An 18,672-nucleotide genomic window follows, 5' to 3' on the forward strand; every position below is an offset into this window, starting at 1 on the left:
AAGTTTCTTTTCTCACTAAACAATACAAAGACTTGTGGAAATGTTCAGGTGAATATTTTTCAAATAATATAATTTTCATAAACTAAAATTCAACATATGCATGTTAACCAAATAATAATAACAACCTGAAGTCCAAAATTCTTACAGGCAAGATTAAATTAGTAGCAGCTAATGTGCAAGATTTTTTATTTTTTACAGACTTCATTTTGATTCATTGTAAACAAATGGGGTGTAACTTTTCATTTCTATGGTTGTACACACAACGTAGATTCACACCATTCGTGCAATCATACATGTACATAGGGTAATAATGTCTGTCTCATTCCACCATCTTTCATACCCCTGTCCCCTTTCCCTTTCATTTCCCTCTATGTAATCAAAAGTTCCTCCATTCTTCTCTTACCCCCCACTCCCCAAGCAAGATTCTTTTTTTTTATTAAAATATTTTTATTTTTACAGACTACATTTGGATTCATTGTACACAAACGGGATACAACTTTTCATTTCTATGGTTGTACACAGTGTAGATTCACACCATTCATGTAATCATACATATACATAGGGTAATACTATCTGTCTCGTTCTACTATCTTTCTGTCCCCCACCCCCTCCCACCCCATTTTCCTCTACACCAAAAGATTCTTATAGGAGAGATTCCCTTGTTAAAAAATTATCTATTTCTCAGTTGATAGGGTCCCTGTTCCATACTACTACTGAATCCCTGAGTGCTATCAGTTTGGTCAGTGAGTTTTACATCACAACAGTTTGTGGAGAGTGGTGACAGAGAATGGGGGTCTTTGATGACCTCATGGCTGTGGCACACCTGGTGCCTGGGAAAGTTTCTATGCAAGGGCACAGGATGCCTAGCTGCTATGGTAACGCCCTGCCTGAGGAGGCTCTGTGCAAGAGTCTTATCAGCTTTGACCTTGATCTCAGGCACATAGCTCCCAGGAATAGAGGAATTCTCATGCTTGACAACCACAATGTTTCACCAGCTCTGCTACTTGTGAGTCTGCCCACTTAACTTTAAACAATGGACCTCCTTGAGGGCTACACAAAGTTCCTTATATTGCACATTGCAACCTTGGAAAAGCTGCATACATGTTTCTAGCTCTGTAACTTTCCGGAGTAAGTACAAAGAGTCATTCGAGGTGCCAAGAGATGTGCAGAAAACCTAAAGAAGTATGTTCCCAAGAAAATAAGAAGCAGAAGTTGTCAGGATAGTGAAGATACTTAGCAAAGAAATTTAAGAAGGAAAAATATAATAAAGTTAGTTTAGTGATAAATGATTTTGAACAATTTTGATACCAGTATAAAAGTGAATTCTGTAAATAACAATATGTGTATGTTTATGGGAAGAAAGCTCAGAATTTTCAGGCTCTGGTTTGTCTTTAGAACCCTGCATGGGGTCCACAAGGGGCATTGCTGGGCAATACCTGAGTCATAACAATTTATGTCTAGGGCAGGTGGGCAAAGCATTTTTCCTCTGTGTTGCAGAATAAAGCCCTGCTTCCTGATGTTTAAAAAAAAAGAAAAGAATAATGCTTGCATAGTCTTTAACCTGATAATGAGACATATATAAATAAAGATTGCTGGCACAACTCTTTAGATCTGTGTATATGTTCTTAGTAAGGCAAGAAAAAAAAGTAGAAAACAGACATGCTAATTTGTCTTGCTGATCAGTCAAATAAAAGCAGTATGAAATAGCTCTAAGCACGAATAAGAATGTCAAGTAAAAGAGCAGATAAGACTGAGTAAAAGATGGAATTGAGTTATACATATTAGGTATATGCAAAATTCTGGAATTATATTTGCATCATGACTACAAGGAATTTCTACATATTTTGCTATCACTTTACTTAATAATTCAATGATTATTTTTGTTTTAGTACAATCATTCTCAGAAAAAAATACAAATTTAAATCTAATAGTATAGTTGAAGTCCATAGCAATAGGTATTAATTTATAGTGTCCTGAGGAGGTAGGGAAAGATGCTTTACCCCAAATTTTATGCTATGTAATTTTCCCTTCTCCAAAGATACTTTTTTTCCTGTGTGATGTTACTGGGGACTGAACCTAGGGCTGTGCACATTCTAGGCAAGTGCTCTACCACTGAGTTACATCCAGGGCCCATTTTATTTTGAGACAGGGTCTCACTAAATTATCCTCAAATTTGTGATACTCCTGCCTCAGTCTCCAGAGTACCTGGGATTACAGGTGTGTGCCAGAGCACCCAGCTCCAATTATACTTTTTACTAAGGGGCTTTTAGAGATTCTTTGTCTAGAAAAATCCTCTACTCTGTGCCAAATGGTTTTGCAATATTCATTCTTTCTCTCTGGTGATAAACTATGTGGTGTTGCTTCTACTTTTAAAATCAAAGGAAAAATGTGTTTACAGTTTCACTTTGAGTCTGCTAACAAGGAAATCTGTAACACTGTGAGACAGATACATTTTCAGCAAAACATTAGTTCAAAACTGGGAACAAAGATCTCACTTGATTCACTGGCCACCAAAGCATTTAAAGAAACAACTGACATAATTTTAATAAACTACAAAATTGCTTCATTCCTAGCTCATAATGCACCAGGGCTAATGTGTTTTGAACCTTCGCACGACTCAGCAAGCTTTGAAATATTATCCACTTTTTTTTGATAGATGCAGGGATTGACAATATTGAGAACTTGGAAGTTGTTTTACTTTCTTCTTATAAAATTTAAAATAGATTTATTTTTTAAATGATACATAATAATTGTACATAGTTATGCAGTGCCATGTAAGTTTCAATACATGTATACATTGTGTAATGTTTAAATCAGATTAAACATATTGGTCTCCTTGAACTTCTTTCATATCTTGATGGTGAAACCATTTAAAGTCCTTTCTAGGTATTTGAAATGTACATCATTGTTATCTATAGTCACCTTACAGTGCAAGAGCATACCAGAACTTCTCTTTCCTATCTAGTAGTAATCCAGTACCCGTCAATTCTTTTACTTTCTTAAAAGATACTTATGACAAGTTTGGCATGATGGTGCATGCCTGTAATCCCAGTTACTTAGAGGCTGAGGCAGGATGATTGCAAGTTGGAGGCCAGTCTCAGCAACTTAGTGAGACTCTGTCTCAAAATAAAAATTCAGGCTGGGCATGTAGCTCAGTGATAGAGTGCTTGCCTCGCATGCAGGAAACCCTGGGTTTGATCCCCAACACCACAAAAAAAAAATAGGAGCACAACTCTGTCAAAGTTTTCTACTCACATTAGTATTGTGATCATGGACCTACCCAGGAATTTTAATTTTATTCAGACACATTCCAATAGGTTACAGATAATTCTATTTTACCTTATGGCAATTGGTACAGGCCATATCCATTCCTTGATTAAAATAATTCACATTGGTCAGGTTTTTAGGTTATAAGTCAGAGAATCAAACTTGAACAAATTGTTATAGTGTGGATGCCAGGTGTCTCCCAAAGCTCACATGTGAAACAATGCAAAAAGGTTTAGGGAAGAAATGTTTCAGTTATGAGAGCCTTAATTTAATTAGTGAATCAATCCCCTGATGGGATTAACTGAGTGGTAACTGAAGGTGGGTAGGGTGTGGCTGAAGGAGGTGGGCACTGGGGGTAGACCTTTGGGATGTATATTTTGTCCTTGTTGAGGGAGTTTCTCTCCCTCTCTGCTATCTGATCTTCATGTGAGCTGCTTCCCTCTACCATACTCTTCTGCCATGATGTTCTGCCTCACCTCAAGCCTTGAGGAATGGAGCCAGCTGTTTATGGACTGAGACCTCTGAAACCATGAGTTCCCAAATAAACTTTTCCTCCTCTAAAAGTGTTCTTTTCAAGTCTTTTAGTCACAGTAGTGAAAAAACTGACTGAAACAATAGTTTAGGCAAAAGAGCTATTATTGAAAGGACTGAGTGTCTTATGGTTAAACTGCCTGAAAAACAGCACACCAGTGTCCCAGGACAGCTGGACAGGGATTCAGCTGCAGCTGGAGCAGGTGCTCTCCATCTTGGCCCCACTATGTTCCCTTCATTCTCTTTTGCTGAACATCACATGCCTCTGGTATGGGGAGCAGTCTCTGGGCCTGTGCTAGTCTGGGCTACTTTTCTGCATGAATTAGAAAAGATGCTTCTCTGAGTGCAGATAGCTCTATGGTGTGCATAGTTTGGTAAACAGAAGACACCTTTGGGGAGGGACCGTGCTCCTTTCCAGATGCAGTCCTGCACCAGGGTCCAATACTTGGTCAGCAAAAGCAAGTGAGATTCCAACCCGCTACCAGTCTTCAAAGACCTGGGCACCTTTGCACAGTACATAAACTGAACCTACCGACCCAGGATGACCTCTAATTTCTCATAGCTTCTATACTTCTTTTAGGTCTACAATCAAAAATTCTGTGAGTAGACTCTGATTAGCCAGCTAGAGTCATGATACCACATGTTATGGTTTGAATGTGAGGGGTCTCCCAAAAGCTCATATGTGAGACAATGCAAGAAGGTTCAGATTAAAAATGATTGGGTTGTGAGAATCTTAACCCAATCAGTGAATTAATCCCCTGATAGGGATTAACTGAGTGGTAACTGAAGTGGTAGAATGTGACTGGAGGAGATGGGAATTAGGGTGTGGCTTCACATATTTTTGGTCTGGAAAGTGAAATCTCTCTCTCTGCTTCCTGAAGATATGAACTGCTTCCTTCCCTCTGCCACACTCTTCCATCATAATGTTCTGCCTCACCTCAAGCCCCAAGGATTAGAGCTGGCCTTCCGTGGACTAAGACCTCTGAAACTGTGAGCCCTCAAATAAATTTTTCCTCCTCTATAATTGTGCTGGTCAGGTCATTTAGTCACAGCAGTGAAAAAGCTGACTGAAACACCATACATGGACCAATCAACCATGTCCAGGTACAGGTATCTATGGCATTAACAAATTTATTGTAGACCTTTCCCTTGACATTAGAATGACTCCCAGATGAGAATAAATCTTTGTAAGCCGGGCAGCCCACCAGCTGGCATCTTCCACCCAGTCTTGAACTTTTTCTCAATGCATAACTTTAGTCAACTAGTGCTTATCTTTTTATTGAACTATCTGTTTTCTCATTAAATTTTATTGAATAAGTTGGGGAAGCATTTAAGTTATTAATGCTGATTGAAAGAACTGCCTGTTTTAATTGTTCAATGATTTCAATGATTTAGTGTGGGTAGAAATAAACTCTAATTTAAAAATCAAGATATCTTTGCCTCTATCTTACATTATAATGTCCCCAAACTGCTTTTTGTGCTCATGACATAGATTCATAATGCCTCCCACCTACCTATAATCACTAATAAAAAAAAATGATCAATAATATATTCTGAAGACATTCTGTTTTCCTCGGCTTGTTTCAAATGGACTGATGGTGATCTATTAATATTACAACTCATCCGTGCTATATAGCATGTTGTCTTAATTCATTCAGGCTGCTACAATAAAATGCTATAAACCAAGTAGTTTATAAACAACAGAAATTTACTTCTCACTTCTGGAGGCTGGGAAGCCCAAGTTCAAAGTGCTTGGAGATTTGATATGTGGTAAGGGTTAATTTCATTACCAAATTTATCCCCACTCCAAAATTATGCAATTTCCAGAGGTTTTTTTTTTGTTTTGTTTTTGTTTTTTTTTCCCAAATAGAAACTTTTTGTGGGAAGGTAGTGGGGATTGAATCCAGGCACACTTCACCACTGAGCTATATCCCCAACCATTTTTGTTTTATTTTGGGACAGGGACAGGGTCTCTCTGAGTTGCCATGACTGGCCTTGAATTTACAGTCCTCTTCCCTCCATCGCCTGAGTTTCTAGGATTACAGGCATGTACCACTGTGTCCAGCTTCCAAATAGAAGCTTTTTGAAATTATAAATTACATCTCTCCATTATGGAATTTTTGGTGGCAAAGCAACTGATATAAACAACAATGCCTCTTCCTTTAGAATACTACATTTCAACCCTCAGAAGTAGGAACAAGATCTTTAAAACTTTGCAATTTGCGTTTATTTATTTATACTTCCAAAGACAAATATGGGGTGATATGGTCCGTGGTTTCACTTCATATCATTCAATTCATGTGCAGAGACCAACTTGAAACCTCTACATTTATGCCGATTTCAGGTCAACTAGTGTTAATAGTAATTATGAAAATGAATTGTACAGGCATCATCAGTAGCATCCAGGACTAACTTGACAAATTCTAAGAAATATTGAGAAAACTGAGAATGCAGATTTTATTTTGACATTTTTTTAAAAAAGTGGTTACCTGGGGGAGGGGGATTGTCACATCTAAATAAAGCTATAATATTGGAAGAGTGTCTTCAACATACAGAGATGCACATCAAAAGCACACTGAGATGCCATTTCACTCTCATGAGGATAGCTATCATAAAACAAAACAAAAACAAAGCAGAACAAGTGTTGGCCCAGACAGGGAGAAACTCTAATACCTATGCACTGTGCATAGACATGTCAATGGTATAAGTGCTCTGGAAAATGGTATGGTAATTCCTCAAAATATTAAATACCTTTTGATTCAATAATTCCACTCCTGGCTATATGCCCCCAAAAAAATGAAAGCAGAGACTCAAACAGATATGTGCACACCCATGTGCATAGCAACATTTTTCACACCAGTTAAAAGGTGGAAACAACCCAAATGACCATGGATGGATAAGTGAATAAACAAAATGATATATACATACAAGGCAATATTATCTGGCCTTAAAAAGGAAAGAAATTTGAAAGGGTGCTTGAATATAGTGTCTCTTAAAATTCATTGGTTGAAATCCTAATCACCAATGTGATGGTATTGTGAAGTGGAACTTTCGGGAGGTGATCAAATCATTGGGGCAGAGACCTCATTAATGGGATTAATGCCTTTATAAAAGAGTTCCGAGAGAGACCCCTTACTCCTTCCATCGGAGTGAGTGCACAACTAGAAGACACAGTTTATGAACCAGAAAGTGGGCCTTCTCCAGATGTTGAATCTGCCAGTATCTTGATCCTGGACTTCCCAGCTTCTAGAACTGTGAGAAATAAATTTCTATTGTTTGTAAGATATCCAGTTTGTGGTAATTTTTTATAGTAGCCTGAATGAACTAAGATAGCATGCTACAATATGAATGATTATGATTACTGAAATAAGTCAGACATAAAAGGACAAATATTTTTTTGCTCCTACTTAAATGAGGTACCTAAAATAGTCAAATTCACAGGGACAGGAAGTAGAATGATGATTTCCAGAGGCTGAAGGGAGGCAGGAATGGGTAGTTGGTATTTAATGGGCATGGAGTTTTAGTATTTAGGAAGTTGTGGGAATGCACAGTGGTGCTGATTATATGATTATATGAATTCTCTTAACACTACTGAACTGTATACCTACAATAGTTGAAATGATAAATTTTATGTTATGCATGTTTTACAATGAAGAAAGAGGAAGCATCAGCATCAGCAAAACTTTGGGCGAGAACACCAATTAGATGCAATAATGCTATTAGAGAATCACCAATTGAATAAGAACAAACTGCTCATTGAATGTTTTCTTTACTAACTCAGTTAAAAGTGGGCCACTTATAAATTACTCTATAACACCATTTACATAGGAGATATCTGGTGGCTACAATTTTTTTCTTCCCTTTGGGAATTTGGAGGAAGCGTATTTCTTCACCACCTGCAGCTGCCTGCACCTGACCTCACACACTCTCGGAGCATCCTTCCTAGATGACCTGCTCAATAAGTCCCAGGGCTTAATCTTCCCAAATCTGAAGATTCCCAAATCTGCCTCCATCCTAGACGCTTGTTCTAACTCCAAAACTCAGCTGCTTGCTAAGTCTCTCCACTAAGATGTCATTATAGGGACTTCAACATGTCAAATGCAAACCCTTCTTCTTCCTCCCTTCCTCCCCCACCAGCTCCTGCTGGCCCTCCTCTGGCACTCTTCTCTCAAGAGGAACACCATCTCCTTTCAATGTCCAAACAGCCAGGGTTCAAGCCCCAGGCCTTCTAGTTGACTTCTCCTTCTTCACCGTCCACTTCTAATACATCAGCCAGCACGGCTTTGTCTCTTTCCTGACTGTCACTTCAATCCCTCCCCTTCTCTCCATCACGGTTGTCACTGCCATTTCTCAGATTCTCTGCTTCTCCCTAGCGTACCCCCACACGAATGCCAGATCAAACTGACTACTCTTGCATCAAAATCTTTTATCTCTTCCTATAAAAAAAAAAAATACTTTTAAACATGCAACAGGGTCTTGATTCTGCACTGAGCTTGCTTCTTTTGGGGGCACCCTCCACTTGTGGGTCACTCAGAAATCACTTCAGACATACTCAGTGAATCTTAATTGAATCAATCAATCAACATCAGCAGCAGCAGCAACACGTTTTTCAGACTTTCCCCCATTTCTAACCTCTTCCTCCAGCATCTTCCCTCCATACCCTTCACTCTTGCCATGCTTCATTCTTTTGGTTTTCCTGGCAGAATAAGTTAGTTCTGTCTCTTTGGTTTTACGGAGATTTTAAATGATTGATTCGTTCAAGAACTTAAGGTTGTCATATGTGACCCCACACAAAATACTTCATCTCACTAGGCTTCGGATTTCTCATCAGTGAAATAGAGCAGGCATGTACTTCACAAAATTGTAGTGAGGATAAAAGAAAAGACAGGAAAGCAGTTTGGAAATCCTATATTTCTATATAATGTTATTTTGTAATTCATCAAAGCCTATTTTAAATGCCACCACCTCCAAGGAGTCTTTTAAACAACCCAAGCAGAAACCATCTCTCTCTCCTTGGAAGCCTCACCCAACAACCTGTAGGCCTTTGACTTCTGTCACATGCTCCTTAATTTATCCAAGTTCATGCCTCATGTTTATAACCAGACCACAAATTTCATGAAGTCAGCATCCATTCCTATTCTATGGTTCTCCTTCTATCCATTTGAGGTCTCAAAGGTCTAGAGAAAAAAATTCTGAATTTGAGGAGGTAAACACAAAATTTCCATGGGGAAGTACCTGGGAGGCTTCTGTTTGGGGTGTCTCTTGGAATCACATATCCATCACCTGAGGAACCTATCCACCAACATCTCTGTGCCACACTAGAATGACAAGACCTAGCCCCCTTCCTCATTCCCACACCTGTGGCAGACCTTGCTAATCAATCATGGACTCTGTCCACCTGAGCTTGGAGGGTACCAGGGCTTTTTTCAACACAGCTCTGGGCAACCATGACTAATTAATCAGTTGGCCTAAAGTCACTATTAAAAAGATAAAGGGTTAAAAAGAAAGAAGTCACTTCAGCTCTGGCAAGTGAATTGACGGGACTTAAAAAACACAGTCAAACCCTGGGTATCATCTCATGTTTGGCTGCTGAGAGACAAATGCCCAGCCTATAGTTACACAAGGAGATCTTGTCCCAAACTTAAAGGCCAGAGGCATCCAGAGGGGGTCCCCTCCAGAATCCCAGAAGCCCCTGGTAGAGGACAGTGCCGAGGCTCTTGGTTCCCATCAACTGCCCCCACTCAGCACCCAATCACGTGTGTCTTTAATGTTCCCTTTCTCTTCCTACAAAGGAACCAAGTACAGTATCTGCCTCTTCTCCCCAACAAAGGGCTTATGTGTAATTAAATGGGATTATGTTTGAAGGGGAAAAGTAGCCTTTAATCACCAACAGAAGGACACAGCAGCCTGAGCTGGAGGTGCTCTGAGCAGCGTGTACGTTCATCGCTAACCCTGACCCTAACCCTGACCCATTAGCCTCTGCTCCAGGCCATCCCCTTGTTCTTGGGTGGTCACCAGCATGGGCTTCGCCAGACAGATACAACTTTTACTCTGGAAGAACTGGACTCTGCGGAAAAGGCAAAAGGTAACGAGTTACCATCTATGTTCTAGAAGTAAGATGTGGAGCAAGTCAATAGATTGAAAGCATGAGTGCGTGTGGTGGGGGGAGGAGAGCATGAGGAGTTCTGTGTTGCCATTTAATCCTGAAGTAGTGTTTATCTGTCTGACTCCTTGGGGAGCCTGTGACAAGTACCCTTCACAGGATGACATGCTGCTCTGTCCCTGACCACCTTAAAATACCACCCCCGCACACACACACACAGATGAATCTACTGAATGCCCATCTCTGTTTTCGTTCCCCTGGTTTTTACACCTGCCAGCCCTGTCTACCATGTTCTTGAGTATCTGCCCCATGCAGTGGGGGAGAATCCCAAGCCCTGCAGAGCAAGCTCAAGGTAAACAAGATTACCCTCATCTAGCTCCCTGGCACAGCAATATCTATTTCATCAGTTCCAGGAGGCACACTGGGTTTTCACATTTTAATACTTCCAAAACTGGGGTGCAGCTCATAATCAAGTTACTTTATTTTTATTTCTTCATGATACAGAGAAATAACAGTTCATCTCACAACAGGTAGCATCTTAGATTCAAAGAGCGTGTGTCCTGAGCTTCTTCAATTAGCAGACATGGAGCTGGGCTGGACTAGGGACCTGAAAGCATGAGACATGAACCCCCCTGGACTGGCTTCTATGATAGCTGGAGAAATCTGAAGTATATTTTGAGATCCAGAGCAATATAAAGTAGCTGAGGCCCAATATCCCAGGAGCCACAGAAGACCAGAGAACCCCAAGAGCTTACATATAATTGCCAAAAGGCCTCAGTGCAATTTTTCTGGGAAGCAGCAAGGAGTGGAGATGTAACTATAAAGAAACAATGTTCTTTACCACAGTCTTGCAGAGTTCTGCAAGTGACTTAAGGAGCTGATAAGTGGGACGAGGGACGGGGATCAGGGAGGGCCGGAGAGAGCTGAGATTAGAAAGACTGAGTCTGTCGGTGGAGGGAGGAAGACTAGCCATAGGGAGGAAGAGAACAGTGTCTGCCCCGAACCTCAGTTCAGGATGGGAATATGGGTGGGGCAGGATTTTTCCTGGGTTTCCAGAGGAATGTTAGGGAAGAAATGGGGCCAACTGGTGCAACATCTGAAGACCTGAGTGAATGCCTCTCAGGATCTGGTCAGAGATCTGAATGTGGAAAGGTGTTAGCTTAACTCAAAGCTGGTAGTCAAGCGTGGAAGGAAAATGAGATATCCTGGAGGCAGAACTGCAGAACTCAGCTACTCCCTAGGACTAAGGACTGAGGGAAGAAAACAGGATCATTAAGATGGAAACAAAAGACCAGAGTTGTGTGGAACCGAAATTAGGATTTGTGCAGAGGCTGCTGCAGGGTCTCTGAGGACCCCCATGTGGTGGGATTCCCTGCCTGGTGAGTGTGGAGCTAGCGGACAATGGCTTAATAACTAGCACGAAGGGAAGCAGCGAGAGACACACTCCAACCTTGCACAAGATGCTTCAAAGGTCTGGATGTGTCTCACACAGGACACACAGGGGCAGGGGCGGTGGGGGGCGGGGAGCACACCACTGTCCTTAGGCTGTTTTCCTTTGTCAGAGCGGGTGTCACTTCAAATTAGCCTTGAAGCTATTTTTGGCCCCCAGGAACCCAGAGTCTTGATCAAACACTTGATTCCTTCCAGAAGCTTCCCTTCTTGAGTGAAAATATTAATGAAAAGTGAACAAGACTCATCGTTAAATTTATTCATCAATTTTCCCTCATTATTTCCATCCACAAATAGTTATCAACAGGCATAGTGCCCCGTGCTGAGTACACAATGGCAAATAAACCATCTAGTCCTTGCCCACATGATGCATATGTCTACAGATTGCCAAGGAAAATCCACTATCCCACTTTGTTTTTCTCTCTTAGTCATAATGAATTAAGATTCTCAGTTCATTTTACTCTCAATGTGCCCTTTGTGGCTCTCAAAGAAAATGAACCAGAGGACTGTAGCCACTGGCCTGCAATGATTCCATTGCTGTGGCAAGCACATTGCTGTTGCAAAGAACCCTACTTCAGATACTGGTTTTGGCTCAGGTGCCCTCACAATCTCTGTTCTCCTTTCCTGGTGTTGGTAGGTGTCTTCCTGTTCAACGACTCTGTCATCTCCACAGTGAGATCCAGGAGGATGGAATCATCCACACTAGGAAACTTGGCTCAGATCCATCTCTCAGGTTGGGCATAGTCTGGGTTGACAATCACCTGATGCCATCTTAATGCCCTGGAAACAGACATCTCTGGTGTACCTCTAGTTGGCTACCTTATTCCAGAAGTTTCCAGGATTTCTGGGTGAGAGGGAAACATTCATTCAGTACCTCTGAGAGGGGTCGTGTCTCCTGCCAAAGTTTTTGACTCTTCTGGAAACTTCTGCCCTCCTCTTAGAAGAGTACAATACACTCAGCCTGTAATTCAACTCCTAGTTTTTTAATTCCTTAAACTTCCATGGTTTACTTTTGTGAGCAGAGCAAGAGTGAGAAGTAAGAACAGATAAGGAGTTTCCCCATTTCTCCACTCCCAATCCCTAAGGGTATAAGAACACCATTTTCAGGTCCTCCTCTCCATCCTTTTTTTTTTTTTTTTTTCTCATTCTGTTAGCATCTGTCCAAAGTGTTACTAAGCTCCTGGCACAGTGCTAAGTGCATTGCTTCACTGAATCCTCACATTTCCAGGCGAGAGCTCAATTTTCCCTGTGGGTACTAATGAGGCAATTGAGGCTTCAGGGAAGGGTTTGTGACTGGTGGGCTGGATCTGGGATTCAAACTATGACTCCAGGACAGAAGGCACAGCCATCACACCACACTGCCCCAGTGTATCAAGCAGTGGGTCATGGAGATCACAGAGGCGAGTGGCCAGATCACTTGTGATCCACCAGGATAATGAATGCAAATTAATACTGGCCCTGGAAGACCAGGTTGTATGTTAGGCCTGAACCAAGGTAAACTGGACACAGTCACTGCCCTCATGGAATTCAGAGTCAGACAGGAGGATGTTCCCATGTTTAATTACTGAGCAGAATTATGAGTGCAACTCTGGAGTAGAAGGAAACCCCAGTCAGCTTAGGGGTGAGCTCTGGGAGCTCAGAGGGGACCTGGAGTGAAGGGTGAGAGAAGATTTTCCCAGGAGCTCATGCTTCAGCATGCATGGCCAATGACGAGAGCTATCTCACTGCAGGAGACACACACACACACATCTGCCCACACTGGCTGTGGACCAAGCACAGCATCAGGGAAAGTCTATAAAGATGACTAGGTTATGTCCCTTTCCCCTGAGAGTTCATAGCCTAGGGTCCCTTGGTGTCAGTCCCTGGTCCCACCTTCTAGATCAGGACAGGATATTTGGGAAAGGCTGAGGACTCATGAGCGTATGGTGCTCATCATTTCAGGGTCTCCAGACCTGGGCATCTGGTGTGGCCTTCAGGCCTGGGTTCAGTGTCCGGGCAAGAGAATGTGGCAGATGCAGAAGGTTGGGCAGTCAGCTCCAAGTGCAGCCAGGTTCTCAGTGCAGAAGGGAGAGTCGTGCAGCTATTTCAAGCCCTGGCTACCCCCTTTTAAATTGAAAACAGAGAGGGAGGGAAGAAAATCTAACTGGCTAAGTTAAAATAACAAGCCCAACTCTGCCCTTGCCAGAAACCTGTCCTCCTCCATGTAGACTGAATGGTACTGAGAGGAGGAGGGGAGGCGGAGAGAAATTTATGCTCGCATGTGCACGTGCGCACGCGCGCGCGCGCGCGCACACACACACACACACACACACACACGACAAGGAAATACCAATTCAGTGAAAAAAACAAAAAAGAAAGAACAAAAAATTTCCACAGACCCCTTCTGAGCTTCGACTGGGCTTAATTAAAGTTACAGACATGTTTAAAGGGAAGGGGTGGGGGAATCCAAGCAGCTCTGAAAACATGTTTTTAATTACACTGTGGAATTTCTCCCTAGGGTATGCCTGTGCACAGTAGAGCATCAAGGACAAGGATGTGGCTCTGGGGTGGGGGCGCTGAGCACAATTCTGGAGGAGGGAGAAGAGGCTGCTGTGAGAACAGACCTGTGACTGGGCAAAGAATGGCTTTGTGCAGGGAGCGAAGTGAGGGGCAGCCCCTCCAAAAACACCAACTTCTCCGCCAATGCTTTTCAAAGGTTACCCACCACTACCTAGACCAGTGGTTCTCAGCCTTAGCTGGATATTGAAATGACCTGAGAGGTGTTAAAAAAATTATCCTGATGTCCCATGTGGCATGACCTGAGGTCCCCATGTGATTCAAGCCTGCAAGCACCTGAGAGCTGCTGATCTAGGTTAATGAAGGTGATTATTTGAGGGGCAGGATTACAGACAGAAAACAGAAGGCCTAATTCAGAGACGTGAAAAGGGACACAGGCAAAGCCGTACTAATCTTTAGACCAAGGAAGGAAGTGGATTCTGATCTGCCTCCCACTATGAAGGACTTTGAATCACAAAGCCTGCACAGACAAGATACTTCAAAAACACAAGAGTGCATGAGAGTGCATGAGGGAGGATGTGACTAGCATGTCACAGAGGGATGAGATATACAGTGTGGGTTCAGAATCTCATCCATGGGACAGGGAGGCACACTGACTCGTCCCTCCCACTCTGCAAGACCTGCTTTGTTTTTGGATCAGGAGAGAGTGTGTGGTCTGTTTCTCAGGAAGCCCTGTGTTTTCAAACTGGCAAGTGTGCAGTTCCAAATCCAGAAAGGGAAGAGACGCAAATGGACTTGGAGGGCAGGCTAAGAGGTTACAGACCATTTTAATTGTGTTTTCTTGCTCATCTGTCTTTACAATGTGCTGTCACCTACAGTGCCCCTGTGACCCTTGTGACAATCCTATGAGGCAGTGATCAATGGTTTATATTTATTGAAGGTTACCTTTGCTGGCCTCTGTGTGTTTGGCACAGTGAACTCATTTTATTATTACAATTACTCTGGGAGGTAGGTCCTCATATCACCCTCGTTTTTTAAATGAGATCCATGACTTGAAGAAGGTGAGCAGATTACCCAAGATCTTGTAGCTGAGAGAAGAGGCTGGAGAAAAACTCCAGGACTCAGCCCCAGAGTGATCTGCTCTTAATCCTCAGTGTACACTCTAGGAAAAAATAGTTCCAATTCAGAGATGACACAACTGAGGCCCAGAGGTTAAGCATGCCTGAAAGTGGCTATAATCTATATTTTCACACTCCCAAATCATCGCCAATGTTTAACCTACCAGAATATTCCCAGGAAGATGTCCCTCCATGGAAGGCACCCATTCACTTGGTAGAAAGCCAACATTGCAAACAATGGTCTTAGGAGGAGTCATAGGTGAAGAATCTGGACTGGTTGTCTTATTTCCTTGGTGAAGACACCGGGAACAACTTCCAGTTTCATCCTTCGCACGTGTCACTCACATCACAATCTTGCCAAACCTGCTCCCCACCTTACCTACTGGAGGATCCAGAACGGAAGGCCAGAAGCCAGGGTACACACCTTTGGGGGGTGCAGTTTGTTAAATTTGCAGACTGTTGATGACCTGAACCCCTGTGTATCTTCCAACTTCCTGGAGAAGCCTCCTAGACCAGTCTTGACAAAGGTTCACTCATTCCAAACATTTCTTGAGAACCAATTATGAGTTCTACCTCGTGTAGGGTGTTGGAACCACAGTGAAGGAAAGATGTGGCCCCTGCCCTCAGGAAGCTTCCAGCACATGGAGGATCCATTTACTAGGAGAAATGACCCTGTAGTAGGAGGGATAAGACAGGGGAAACCAGCTGTTGGAGGACAGTTGCTATGTGGTCTAGAAACCAGGATGGTAAGGAGAGATGGGCCTGGCTGGGAAGGGGCCCAGCCACAGCGCCCTTGATTTGCATGTCCTGGGGGCAGGGGTAACTGTCAACATTCCAGTGGCTATCAAGTAGGCTTGGGGTCAGAGCCTTTAACACAGGGAGGGAATTGCCCAATATTAGTGTTTTGCTACCTTCTAAAAAAATGTGCAGGGGGAGTCCCGAAAAATGAGTGTCTTAAGAAAAATTGTGGTCTTTTTTCCTTACCATATGTGTGTGTATGCTTCTTCTAACAAATTCTCCCTAGACAGATTCTGAGTAAAACAGTTTGTGAAAAGTTATAACTGCATAATTACCACCTTCCCCTAAACATTCTTTGCTTTTTCAATGCATGATCCATTTTCCCCTTCCATTTTATTTTCTGATTGGTTATAATTTGATTGCCAGCAGACCATTTTTAAAACACCAGAATGTCAGGGTTGGGGACGTAGATCAGTGGTAAAGCATTTGCCTAGCATGCACAAGGCCCTAGGTTTGATCCCTAATACTATAAGAAAATAAAAAATTAAAAATGGAACATAGTTTTCCCTTACTAGCAGGAAAGAAGTACCTGCTATGATGCCTAACATGTTGGTGAGAGCTAATTCACATTTCTTTGAAAGGAAAACAACAATTAGAGACCTTCCTGGGCAGCTACTTAGGTTCTCCTTTGGATCTTAGGAGTTTGCTTTCTAAGGTCCCTAGAGTAGGACTTGGGTAAAACAGCTATTATATTCCCCAACTCACATTCCTCTTTCCCTCTTTCCCTCTGCATTCCACACCTCCAACCCTTACCCTAGTTTAGTGCAGTGCCAGAGTACAAGGTAGAATAATCAACTGGCTCTTCTTTTAGCCAGAAATCTTTATGCTCTAAATTAAACCTAAATTTAAATACTAAGTTTCCATCATATTGTTGATATCAATGGCCCCTTCCGGGAAGAAGTGTGCCTATTCCCATTGAAGTATTCCCTGCTTTCTTTAAGCAATAGAAAATGTTGAAGGAAAATATTGGTAAGCCAGGTTTCTGTTGACACAGAAATGGGTCACAGTATTTCACAGTCATTTGCTCACCTGGTTGGTTCATTCATTCACTCAGTAACCACATGCCAGGTCTATTATGCACCATAAGGCAAGGTCATGGGGAAGTGCAGAAAGAGCACTGGCCCTAGTAGCAGGAGACTGGATTTTGGCTCCTGTACTGTCACTGCTGATGTGACACTGTACAAGTCACCTGCCCTCTCTGAGTCTCTTTCCTCATCTGCAGAAAGACATCTTACAACAAGGTCTTTATTACCTGTGGCACCAACTTTACCTGAAAACTTGCAAGATATATGTGATCTGCTGGGGCCTATTGAATCAAAATCTGCATCCATGTGTACAGTAACATCTGCAAAGACCGAAGCCCATGAACTCCATGACCCTTTATAATCAGTTTTATATTAATGCTGTTTTCTAATTAGAGACAAGTAAAACCCAGCTGGACACAAAAACTGGTTAGTAGCCAGGCATGGTGGTGCATGTCTGTAATCGTAGGAGCTTGGGAGACTGAGGTATAGCATCAAGAGTTCAAAGCCAGCCTCAGCAGCTTAGCAAGGCTCTGAGCAACTCAGCGAGACCCTGTCTGTAAACAAAATATAAAAAGGACTGGGGATATGGTTCAGTGTTCAAACTCATCCTGGGTTCAATCCTTAGTACCAAAAAAATAAAGCAAAAGCTGGTTGTATAATAAATCAAAGTAGAGGTGGTGTAGGAGCAAGAGACAAAAGAAGGAAGTTCTTCAGGTCAATGTAGTTACACATTACTTAACAATGGGACACGTACTGGGAACTGCCAGGAGATTTCATCATTGTGTGAACACCAGAGTGTCATTATACAAAGCTCCATGGTATAATCTACTACATACCTATGCTGTATGGCTATATAGTGTGGGGTGTGTGTGTGTGTGTGTGTGTGTGTGTGTGTTTGAATTATAGTCTGTTGCTCCCAAGGCCATTGCAAACAAGACACAAAATTAAATATATGATTAAATCAAGCACAACGGAAAAAGATGCAATCAGGAGACCAGTGAGCATGAGATGTAGGAGGCAGATGCTGCTACAACACTACACACTGTCTTACAAAGAACATTTAGTACGAGTAGAATGAGTATGTGCAAGGGCTGGGGCTGTAGCTCAGTGGTAGAGAACTTGCCTAGTACATGTGGGTTCCATCCTCAGTACCACAAAAAAATGAATTAAACCAATGAAGATATTGTGTCCATGCACAACTAATATATATATATATATATATATATATATATATATATATATACATATATATGCATGAGTACACTCTAAAATAATAAAAAAGGATAGTAATAAATACCTAAATCAGCTACGTAGTTGTTTGTTACCATTATGTAGTTTTACTTCTCATGTGTAGTTGTATGTGCTATACTTTTCTGCAGCTGGCAGCACTGTAGGTTGGTTTACACCAGCTACACCACAAACTTGTGAGTGATATAACACCACACTGTTACAAAGGTGGTGACAGGAATTTTCCAGCTCCGTTATAATCTTTTGGGGCCATGTGGACTATGCAGTCTGTTACTTGGCGAAAACATGCAGTGTATAACCCTCCCACAACCCAAGTCCTACTGCCCAGACCATGCCTAGAGGAAGTGTACCTATTAGTGCCACTGGTCTTTCTCTTTGTGTTTTGTTTCTCTAGATTCGCTTTGTGGTGGAACTCGTGTGGCCTTTATCTTTGTTTCTGGTCTTGATCTGGCTGAGGAACGCCAACCCGCTCTACAGCCAGCACGAATGTGAGCCTGGGGCAGCCTGGGAGACTGCAGCGCCTGTCATTCAGGAAGATCTTGGGGGTGGGGGAACAGGGATACCTCTGCTTATCAATGTACCAGCAATCAGATCCGTCAGCTTTACACAAATTCTAACATTTTAATCCTACACATTC

At 42.2% G+C, this 18,672-nt stretch overlaps 1 protein-coding gene across 1 annotated transcript in view; it reads left to right on the forward strand.

Annotated features, from left to right (window-relative positions):
- The first annotated feature begins 9,811 nt into the window (after positions 1 to 9,811).
- The window catches only part of Abca4 (ATP binding cassette subfamily A member 4), a 127,254-nt gene continuing 118,393 nt past the window's right edge, over positions 9,812 to 18,672 (forward strand). The window contains 2 exon segments of the mRNA XM_047556864.1: positions 9,812 to 9,883; positions 18,430 to 18,523. Coding sequence (XP_047412820.1) covers positions 9,818 to 9,883; positions 18,430 to 18,523 — 160 coding nt within the window. The 5' untranslated portion in view covers positions 9,812 to 9,817.

Source organism: Sciurus carolinensis, chromosome 1, assembly GCF_902686445.1.
Source record: "Sciurus carolinensis chromosome 1, mSciCar1.2, whole genome shotgun sequence".
NCBI lineage: Eukaryota > Metazoa > Chordata > Mammalia > Rodentia > Sciuridae > Sciurus > Sciurus carolinensis.